Source organism: Drosophila mauritiana, chromosome 3R (genome assembly GCF_004382145.1).
Source record: "Drosophila mauritiana strain mau12 chromosome 3R, ASM438214v1, whole genome shotgun sequence".
Classification (NCBI taxonomy): Eukaryota; Metazoa; Arthropoda; class Insecta; order Diptera; family Drosophilidae; genus Drosophila; species Drosophila mauritiana.
The window spans coordinates 8704739-8716009 of record NC_046670.1 but is presented as its reverse complement, the minus strand read 5'-3'; the positions used below and the strand labels follow the sequence as shown (position 1 = coordinate 8716009).

The following is an 11271-nucleotide window of genomic DNA, read 5'->3' as shown; positions in this document are numbered from 1 at the left end:
TTTTCTTTACTTCTGCTGGTCGTTAATTGTTGATGATTACTTGTAGGATGATTGTTACAATCAATCATTGTAAACTATATTATCTAAGCTAATCTGATTGCAGAATCCTTCTACGTCCATTACTTACGAGTACTGTAAAAGCAAATTTCGTATAAGAACAGAATAATACAGACATTTACACTCAATTCGCACTTTATAGTTCGATCAGTTATCACATTGGAGTATTTCACTTATTGCTGAGCAGCCGCCCTGGCGATCCGATCGTGGCAGGATAGGTGCACGATGTGCCCATTTGGATAGCGCACGAAGGCGGACTGGGTTTGAAAGCGCTTCTTGCACTCGGAACACACACTAGACTCGTTCAACTCGAAGCTAATGTTTCGCTGCTCCTCCAAAGCATTCTCCAGGCGCGTGGACTCCGCCTCCAGGAAGCCGCACATCATCTGAACCTCGTGCTTGTCGGCCATCATTTTACGTATTGATTTCTCCAAGTATTTCTCCAGCTGGGGCATGGGCATGTCATCGGGAAGGTGCTGCAAAATCCAAAATGGTTAACAAATATTTCTAATAAGTCATGCAATGCATTCTTCACCTCGAAGATCTCGAATGGATCGATTTTGGTGGCATGGTTGTTGAGTATTTCCAGGGCCACCTCTCGATTCACGTGCGAGAAATCGGGATGCAAGGGCACACCATCATAGGGCGGTTGAGTTGGTGGTATTAGTATGCACTTAATGAGCGTGTGAAATATGTGCTTGTCCTCTTTGTAATGGACTTCCGCATAGGCCGTTGCCTTGGCTACATCTCCGAGAACATGGATATAGATGGACAGGACGTTGTCGTGCTTTTTGAGCCTGCCCAGGATTAGGGCACGTTCCTCCAGAAGCATATTGGTTGGAAATTCCTCTAGGAGGCGATCCGGCGAATAGTCGTTGGACTCCTCCAACATCTTGTAGAGCTTGGCTCTCATCGGAATGAGTTCGGGAGCTTCCTCTCTAAAAAACAGGTATATAGAGTATAACTAAGCATTCTGGAACAGTACAATGACAGACTCTCACCCCTTTTCCTGCTGAGCAAGAAGCCGTTGCACCTTTTCGCGATACTGCTTGAGGAGCACATTGTGGAGCAGGGTGTTGCCGTCCTTCCATTCAGTGATTACGTGCTCCAAATAGGGAATGACAAGTGCTTTGTGCTTGCTAATCAAAAAGTCAAGAACTTTGGCCCGCGGCAGGGATTCCACTTCAATAAGTTCGTCGGTGAAAATGGTCAGACCATCCTCGGGATTGTCGTTTAAGACCCAGTCAGCGAACTCAAAGATTAGCGGCAGATGATCACCACCCAGCTCCTGAAGATAGCGTATGGTACGCTTGCGACCCTGCAGAACAGATCCTTCCATGCTCGCCTGCTCTCGAAGCAGTTTAAGGGCCTCCTTGTGCTTGCCCTTCATCTGGTAGAGGATGATAAGTTCGGAGATCTTGTTGTGCTTCTTCAACGTCTTTTCCGACTCCTCTAAGTGGCACTGGTTTAGGCGTAGCAGTGGTGCCACCAGTGAGTCATTTGTCTGCAGGTAGCACTTCAGCAACGTGGTATCGATGATCTCCAGCAGGGACTTTGAACTACTTTTGGCATCGCGCAGCTTGACCACCTCCCGCTGCCGGGCCCATGCCAGATACTCGATCAGTGCCAAGTAGGCGTTCTCCAGGTCGCCATCCTCAAGCGCCGGAGTACTGGCCGTAGGCACGGTGACATCTTCGGTGCCGGGCTTTGGCTCTGGCACCAAGTTTGGGAACAGTCTTATCACATCGTAGGGATCTATGGCCGCCTTTTCAAACTCTTTCATGGCCGCCGAGAACTCCTTATTGGTAAACAGCTCTTTCGCATAGAGCATGTGTATCTGGCGAATGGTTTGGGCTCGGTCCGCGGCAGGTTCATCGGAGATTTGCTGAAAATAAAGCTTGTTGTAGTCATCGTATTTTGATTTCGGTTTTCGGACCCACCGTCAGCTCAATAGCCAGTTGGAATTTCTTTTGCTGTAGCAACTGCTGCCGCTGGATAGGGATTTCCACCATTCGAATGCACCAAAGCTCGGAGGTGGCGGCGGCGAAGATGGTTCCCTTGTCGGCGTGAACCAGGAATTTCGTCTTCTGTAGCTCGGGAATGGTCTGGACCAGGGTGTCCTTGCCCACTAGGCTGCGCACCTCGATGGCGTTGTTGACACGACCCACGGCGAATGGCTCATCCCAGACTGTAATGAATAAAATTTGATTTACAACTTGGCTTGAAGTGAATTGTAAGTATCGTACCCAGATCTAAAAGCGGACTTGACCAGAGCAGAGGAGTTAGGGAACTATTGCTGTCTATGGCAGCCGGCCGTACATCTGTGGAGCTATTGATTCCATCCGACTCTTTGTACTGACTGGGATCTACTACGACGAGGTAGCTGTCCTTGGAGATGCCCAACATATTATTCCGGATAAGGCAGATGCAGGGATCTCTGCTGATACTAGAGGAGGTAAGGAAGAGGTCGTGTTTCTTTGGTGCTTTTCCTGATATCTAGAAATGGATAAGCAGGGCTTAAGAATACAAACTACAGCGACTTTAAAGAATTTCTCACATCGTAGACCACATATTCGTCTTTAAAGCCTACGCAGACAGCATGGCCCACCCAGCACAGTGTCCTGGGCACATCGCTGAGCTCGATGCTCAATTCCAGGGAATTCAGCTTGTCCTCCTTCCAAAAGAAGAACACAAGACGCCGTCGAATGGCGCAGCAAACCCGAATGACGGTTGCCACACGTCCGGTGGTGGACTTCGGCGTGTCCACGTCCATGGTGAACAGGGTGCATCCCTTGGTATCGGGCGCACTGTGCATGAAGGCGAAGTTGCTCTCAATCCGTCGAGTGTCGCACACATGCAGCTGTAAGTCGGTGAGCACGAAGAGCAGGTTCTCCGAGGCAATCACCTCCATTTGGGTGATCGGTTTCCGGCTGAAGTTCTTGTTGAACATCCGCATGTCCACGCCCGTCTCCTCGTCCACAGAGTACATGATCAGCTGTCCGCTGCGGGTGCCCAAGATGACATGGTTGCCTGAAACAATGCTTCCGGTGAGTAATAGCTGTGCACCGTAGATTCCACTCACCATATGCCGCAATTGACTCGATCTGCACGCCCTGTTTCAGGATCGAGTGAACACTGTAGGCCTGGTGCATCTTGGCCAAGTGGAGGAACTTCGGTTTCCTCCGCCTAAGTTTATTTTCCTAAAAAAGCTTATAAACAAACCAGCTGGGAGTACCGCTAATGATAATAGATATCGATATTTTGAGCGGTAGTAAATCGATTTCTTCCTCCTATGGTGATAGCGAAATACCTAAAATATACAACGTAGAAAATACAATTTGTACATGTTATAATTTAAGATTTAATTGCTAATGGCTAAAAATTAAGCAATATTTTTAAATTACGATACATTAAACGAATGCTGCCAGACTCTGCATTGCAGTCGATAGCACCAGTTCGATATACTGGTTCCGCGCGGAACCGCCCACCTCTAGTCCTTTTCACTTTAGCGAGGCGAAATTGTCACATTTACATTTGACAAAATTGTAAGTTTTCCAACAACTCTGTCGCTTGATTTCGGGTTGTATGTGTTCATTGCATTACTACCCGCCCAGTGAAGTAGTTGAGTAACAGTTTTACCTCGTTCCCGCTCCAGAGTCGCCAACAAGCCCGCAGACAGCAACAACATCAAGAGTAGCTGCACAGCAACAACAGCAAACAGTCAAGATGCCCAAGAATAAAGGTAAAGGAGGCAAGAATCGTCGTCGTGGTAAGAACGAGAACGAATTCGAGAAGCGTGAGCTGATCTTCAAGGAGGACCAGCAGGAGTACGCGCAGGTGACCAAGATGCTGGGCAACGGTCGTCTGGAGGCAATGTGCTTTGATGGCGTCAAACGTCTGTGTCACATTCGGGGGAAACTTCGCAAGAAGGTGAGTGCTGCTCCTACTCCGCTCTTTGTTTCGCCCGTGCTCTCTTCGCTTGCGTTGAGTGGGTGCCCCTCTCTTAAATGGCGCTCTTAAGCCATTTTGGCATTGATTGCCAGCGTATGCTACGTACATATTTACGTTATTGTTTTCGCTGAAATGCTGGCGGTTTTTGTGAATTTGGGGGATTTTGCATTACCCTGCTAACTTTCGACCTTTCTATACCTCTCTCTTTGTTTGCAATTCTCTTTTACTGGTCCATTATTGAGTGGGTGTCATCGTCCTTGTGCGAATGCATTAACAAAAGAGCAGTGGGCGCTGTGGGCGGGGCGGCTGATTAATTATACGCAAGTGCCTATGCACTGATGTATGTAGATGAAAGCAAAGCAATAGCACTGCAAATACAGGGTGATCACAAAAACTTGATTTTTTCAAAACATTAGATTTTAATTGTAAAAAGGCGGTATTAATTTACAATAAGCCCTATTCTGTCAATTTTATTTTACTGTCTATTTACAATCATATGAAATTTTGCTAGTGAAAAATTTTTGCAATGCCAATTTTTTCAGTGGAAGATTTTTCATGGTAGTACACTCTTGGATTTGTAAACTATAGCCTCTGCATTTGAATTTGCTATTCCGTTACCTGTTTGCAACTGAGAATGCAGCTTTATAGCACTAATTTGGGTGGTCAGACTGCATTCCAGGAAATACGAATGGTAGTTGCTCCTTATCAACTACCTGAGTTAGCCCTGGTCGTGGTCGCGGTCATCCATATAGAGATTAGATCGTTTCTTCCGAAGGGAATGAGCACATGTCAAATTTTGGATGGTACTTCACGCCGCAGGAGACGGGCGTCATAAATAAGATTCCATCCAAATTGACTGCGTCAAGATTCCCCGCGTAATTAGTGACGTCTTCGGTTTCTAGTAGGTGTCAAGCAAAATATACACAACCAGAAGTGGACTCCAATCGGAGCGAACAAATCAGACGTGAAGTTATAAACAAAACTACGCAACCAAAATGAGTCCCAGACTCTTGAAAATCATGTCTTACGTTAATTGCCAAACATTGGCACTGTAAATGCAAATATGCAGATCGAAATCGAAGTTCACTAGCTAGCGATGTTTCTTCAAATGAAATTCCAGTGAATTCCGGGCATTAGATCTTGAACTTTTTATCTTTATAAGCGCCATAAACTAGAACAGAACCTATCAGATTATTCGACATAGATTAACAAAGTAAATCACCTGCAGCAACACTGCACCTATTTAATTCAGCAGCTTTTTGGCATTTTGCAAAACTTGACTTTTTAGATTAACAAGCAATTCCCAATGATTCGTTTGAAAGAATTTCAAAGATTCATAGCACGTGCTGTGCCATAAAATTAACCTCATGCAACATCCTGACTTGGCAATATTATTCTTTGACCGCATTTGGTCAACGGGTTTGGGGCATTTATCTAATCTATTGTTAAAAGTCGTGTCCGAGGTGCCGAAAAATTATAATTTGCAAGCAAGTGCGACGCAGTTTTATGTTTTTTTAGTTTGCGCCTTGATCTCCATAAATGGATTTATAATCTCACCTAATCTTGAAGTGATATGTTATGTAATGGCCGTAAAGTAGGGGATTCGTTTGGTGCACGTGGCTGAGTCGCCATTGAATTAACATCGAATTTTTCAAGTTTTTTTTTAGGAATTTAATGGCGCTTGCACTTTTGTGATTAGATTTTTGAACCTAAACTTATGTATATGCTTTGCAATACAACAGAGATTTTGGCATTACTAATTTTGCAAATAAAGTTGACGCAGTTTAATTGCAAAAAACCCAGCGATTATAAATAATCCCTCACCCAAATAACCAAATAATTAATTTTCTTTATTTCTTATCAATTTTATTGAAAATGCCCTATAATTGATTTGATAGCACCATAACATTTGAATACCGTGTGGTTGGCTTGTGGTGTGCTTCACAATTTCTAGGCCATCTGTCAAGTTGAATATTTATATATATTGATAATTCCTGGAAATTGGAAGTTCGGAATTACAGCTGGACGCTACCCAATTATTCAGTTCCTGGGGGCTCAAAGTGCAGCAGTGGGACGACTCAAGGTTCAACGAGCTCTCGTTCTCAGATGTCTAGACCCAAAAACAAGGGCAATCATTTTGGCACAGGCTGTCCCGAAAGTCTGTCAATCATCCAGCAGTCAGCTGATGGTGGCAATTTAGCGCTTTCCACTGGCTCCCAGCTAATCTAGTCACACTGATCCCAATCTGACAGTCGTAACATGCTCCCGATGCCCCGTTTAATTTGGCCAGACGCTGCTCGGGAGCATGACTAATGCGTGGAAAGGCGCCAGGTGAATTGTGCTTTCGTACCCCAACAACTCCGCCTGCTCCCCGCCCAGCAACAGAATGGGATTATATGGCGAATTCTTATCTGGCCGACTGCCCGCTTATTTCACAATCTCTTTCGACTGGGCCAAATTGGAAGGAGCTCTCTACGCACTTTTCTAATTCAATCTGCGCAATTGGACGTAATTCCAAACTAAAGATCCGGTGTGCGATCTATTTTGGTTCTTGTTTGTTGAGCTAATTTGGTGAGGAAAGCAAGATAGTTATCTTACGCAATAACTGGCGAGTAAAATAGGTCACATTTATTCTATTTTAACTCATCCCACTCGGCTGGATTAGCTAAAAATAAGAAGACAGTTGAGATCTTTGTTCTATTTAAAGTATTCACAATTTTATTCATGTTTTTTTTGGGAGCTTAATCTAAGTCTTAAATTACTAGAATCGGGGCAGTATATAGTTCTATATTTGTTCATCTTATTTGCCTAGTGAGATTGTCTAGAGAATCTGCAATTTTCTTTGGGTTTTTCAATCTTTTGTGTTTTTTTTGTATATTTCGTTTTTCGATATCTTCACATTCGAGCGCTAATTTGTGGGCGATTCTGCCTAAGTTGTATAGTATCTTTCCGATGATCATTACATGATCTGAGTGGACGTGCTGATGACCTGGTTGATCCACTCCGTGAAGGCGGAGACGCGGACAAAGACCGAGGGCGCGTTCTTCTGGCCGCAAGGCATCTTGCCCCAGGACACAATGCCGATGACGATGTTGGCCTGCTCGAAGTGCTCCTCGCAGCACTGCTGGATCAGCGGTCCGCCGGAGTCGGCGGTGCAGATGCTAACGCCTCCTGTCAGCGGGCCAGTGCACAGATTGGTCTCGTGCAGCTGGAGTCCGGAGCGGGCGAGAATCTGTTCGCATAGCTCCATGTCCAGTATGGGCATGTTGGCCTCCTGCAGGCGATGCGGATAGTTGGGCACTGCAGTCATCGATACATTGCCCCAGCCGTACAGAGTTCCATAGCCCTCCGGCTGAGCATCCTGCTCCGGCAGCGTTGCTGGCTGGACATAGGTGTCAAAGGCCAGGGGCTCCTTGGTGTAGATTAGCGCGATGTCGTAGGGATTCACTCCGCCGAGATAGAGCTCGTGGCGCACGTAGTAGTCGATGTGTCGCATTTGAATGTTGCTCGCCTCGCCCTTCTGATCGTGGATGTCGTGGCTGCCCGCCACAATGACCGAGTTCTCCACCGCCTGCGGTGAGCTGAGGCAGTGGGCCGCCGTCAGGATCCAGTGCTCGTTGATGATGGTGCCGGCACAGTAGTGGACCAGTCCCTGATCGGGTGTCATCATCTGGATGCTGACCACGTACGGCGCCGAATGGGGAGTCGCCTCCCGCTTGGCCAGGAACTTTTTCGTCCAGTGCGTTTGTCGCGGTGCTTCCAGAGTGCTAATCCGGTTCTCCAGCAGCCCGTAGGCCGCCAAATTCATGGCCATGGTGTGGGCTGCTCCCGCAGAGCTGCCACCGCCGCATTTGCGCACGGTGGGCAGCTGGATGGAGCCGGAGGATGCAGAGCTTAGTACCACCATAATACTGGCTATGGTGGACAGCAGCACCGAGTAGATGCATCGGTAGGATAAGAGCATGATGTCCTCGCTCTGGTTGCACGCGCCGCACGAATTCGTCGAGTAGTAGTAAGTAATTTTGACGGTTTTTGGGGGTCTTGGTTGTGGAGGCGCGACTCGTTTGGGTATTCGATGTCGCGACTGCTTTAGCTTTTCGCCCTTGTTCTGGCGTATCGATAGCACTTCACTTGTATTCCGTTTCGCTTTGGCATGGAATTCACTTTATTCGGCCCGATTTTGCCGTGTTCTTTTTGTTCAGTTGTCTCTTGTTTGCTGCCGATTTTGGATTTGCCCGTCGCCAGCGAGTGTGGGCTGTATTTATAGGGAGAGCCGCTCTGGAGAGAGTCTTCCTTGCCAAATTGTAATTGGTGGCTCCTTATCGCTAAGAAAGCGCGAGCGAGTCTTGCCCCCCATACATGGTTCGCTATCAGTGACGAGTTGAGATAGCAGAGTGCGAGTGCCAATGGCATGTCTAAGGTGCTGCGGGGATCGGGCTTGTCTTGCCCAGGAATGCCCTACGTGGAGGAGTCCCAATCTACACATTGCTATGTAAAACTAGTGTGTACTTGTCACCTGGAAGAGCAGAGCTCTAAAGGTTTCAATTTCAATCGAATTAATTGAGAAGTGGTTCATATTTATAACAATAACTAAGTAATATAAGTTAGCTTAATTTCCAGTGTAGTTATGTTTATGACACATAGTATTATCCCGAATTAATGGTTATACCCATGAATTTATTATCGCTGATTTTATTGATGGGAGTTTTGTTAAATGGAAAGCTCACAATGATTCGAAGTTAATTAGTGTTTAGCTAATATTACTATGTGGAGTAGCCAAACATATTACATTTCGCACTGAGCACACCAGTGCAAACTGGATTGGCTACGCAATCTGGAGTTCAATGATGTCTATGTCTATATATAGGGTATCGAGACCTGCTGCCTCGAATGCCATTCCACTGACGGATCACACATACTCGCTAACTTACTCATTGGCGGCACACTGCCGTGCAATCAGTGTAGGAGTCGGGTTCTTCCCGGCCAGCTGTTTTCTGGGATCGCGAATGGGCCCATCCAAAAAGAAGGGGTACGCTTATCTGCTGGAAATCGTAATAGGGCAATTTCGATTCAATTTAGTCACGATTCTTCGCTTTTGGCATGATCTATCGTGTTGGTTTCCCGCTGCTCGGATAGATAACCGGATGGAACTGCGGCGCGTTGCCATCAATTCGGTTTTAATGGATGATAAATACTCCAAAGTTCGCAGAGGGTCCGAAGCACTTGTTTATTTCCAGCACGCATACGTAATGTGGGAATTATGCGACAGTGGCTTCGATTCCGTTTAATTAATTATAAAGCCCACCACCACAGGTATCATCGCTTATCGAACTTTACGTGGTCAACGGGTTTCTTCATATACATATGTGTCATCTAAGCACGGCACTGGAATTTATATTGCACCCACTTGGACGTAGAGCCAGTGACAGGAAGTGCTTTTCGGAAGTGAATTTATGAATGGGCTTTGAATCACTCGACCAGTGCAACTTGCCCTAGGTCGTTGACTCTGCCGTTTGAGTAAGTTACTATTATAGGGGGGGTTTTTCTCATTGCCACCCTAGCATTCCCTGCACTTCCACTTCCTACTTCGCCAATCTTGTCTTGACGTCACTGGCTGATAGATTTCACGATCTGTTGTCAGGCCTCCTGCGTACTCGCATCCGATTAGGTAAATGCTTGCTCAAGAGGCTTGCCATTTATATACATTCTTATCGCTCCAGTACCAAAACTGGGTTTGCTCGTGATTGGATTTGAGATATCTCAATGTGTCTTATCTCGTCAGTAGCGAATTCCTCCGTTTTCCATGGAATTAGCCAGTGCCTGTTATGCGATCCATTCAGTTTGCTGCCCATCTATCTCCTCTATGTGACTTCTTACTCGTTTTCGAGGGTCTTATGGCCGGCTAGTCGCTATAATCTTAGTTTATCAATGTTTGATGGTATGTTTCGAGTACTGATTGGGATCCACGAGGAATTAATTACTTCCCAGCTCACGTGAGCTCGTCTGCACCTCTGCTTGCGAAATTGTGCCCAAAAAATGTTAATGGTCACTTTCAATATAGAACATTCTTACCAAATATAGAACTTTCATGTTTACTCAGTTAGCATGGCGATTCGTTGCGCCCATTTGTGAAATTCCCGGAATGGAGTCGCTCTGCGCCATAGATCAGTTATCTTTTATCTATTACACGGAATACAAGCTGCAAATATGAGTTTGCCTTTTCCCACAGCATTACTCACAACGCAAAAGAAACAAAGAGTCGTGGCCTTTCCCAAAAAAGTGCAGATAACAATGTTTATTTACGGATTCCCTTGGTACTTTCAGGTGTGGATTAACCAGGGCGACATCATATTGGTGGGCTTGCGTGACTACCAGGACTCGAAGGCTGATGTGATCCTCAAGTACACACCGGACGAGGCCAGGAACCTGAAGACGTACGGCGAGTTCCCCGAGTCGGTGCGCATCAACGAGACAGTCACATTCGTGGAGGATGGCTTCGACGAGGACATCGAGTTCGGCGATGAGATCAGCTCCGAGGACGACGCCGATTCCGTGGACAACATCTGATTAACAAGAAACAAAGTGGCGCCGGGTGGGACGACGACGACGGCGGGAGCGTCTGGAACGTCCGTCTCGGCAGCAGCACCAGCAGAAGCGGAGTCAGTTCGAGAATAGTAGGAATTTAACCAATTGTAAAAAGCAGAAAGCCGGTAGCCCCGAGTCCTGTTCGAAGTCAAAGCCACCATCCAATCTAATCCAATCCCAACCATTTATCCGGCATCCACAAAGCGGCGCAGCGGCAGTTGAATTGCGAAAACGAACCTATAGTATCATTTCATTTATAGCCATTTTAACGTTCAATCCACTCTGAAATTGTTTTATCCCGAAAATCCAAGTGCGTTCCAAAATTAAAACGGTTTGATTTATGGCCGCCTTAAACAACCAATTATCAAATACAAATAGTAGAACTGTTACACTGTGCAACCAATCGAACATTGCGAAACATAAACTAATAATATTTGAATTAAAAATGAAAAAACAAAGAAAAACAAACGGATATTAGTTATTATTTATCTACCAACAAATCTATCGAACTAAATGAAAAAGTAAAAAAATAAATAAAAAACAAAAAATATATTAATGAAATCTACAACTCATACACATAAAATAGGAGTTTAGCGAACACTAATATTTAAGGCAAAGGGATATATAATAATAATAATGATCAAAACAGGCAGAGATGTGAGGTTAGCTAGCGAGTAA

The 11271-nt window shown here is 45.6% G+C and overlaps 3 protein-coding genes across 3 annotated transcripts; 1 reads left to right on the top strand and 2 right to left on the bottom strand.

The window, feature by feature from the left end:
• LOC117144107 (vam6/Vps39-like protein) lies at positions 1-3301 on the bottom strand. The gene is made up of 7 exons (XM_033309125.1): positions 3140-3301; positions 2615-3087; positions 2304-2553; positions 1998-2245; positions 1059-1942; positions 593-995; positions 1-533 (listed from the first exon to the last, which is right to left on the bottom strand). Exons 1-7 carry the CDS (start codon positions 3207-3209, stop codon positions 231-233), a joined length of 2631 nt encoding a protein of 876 aa, XP_033165016.1. The 5' UTR covers positions 3210-3301; the 3' UTR covers positions 1-230.
• Positions 3302-3499: 198 nt separating this feature from the next.
• Positions 3500-11154, top strand: LOC117143534 (eukaryotic translation initiation factor 1A, X-chromosomal). The gene is made up of 3 exons (XM_033308266.1): positions 3500-3602; positions 3713-3987; positions 10333-11154. The coding sequence occupies exons 2-3, from the start codon at positions 3784-3786 to the stop codon at positions 10573-10575; spliced, it is 447 nt and encodes a 148-aa protein (XP_033164157.1). The 5' UTR covers positions 3500-3602; positions 3713-3783; the 3' UTR covers positions 10576-11154.
• On the bottom strand, positions 6873-8224 carry LOC117143533 (lectizyme). The gene has a single exon (XM_033308265.1). It carries the CDS (start codon positions 7970-7972, stop codon positions 6968-6970), a length of 1005 nt encoding a protein of 334 aa, XP_033164156.1. The 5' UTR covers positions 7973-8224; the 3' UTR covers positions 6873-6967.
• Positions 11155-11271: the final 117 nt, after the last annotated feature.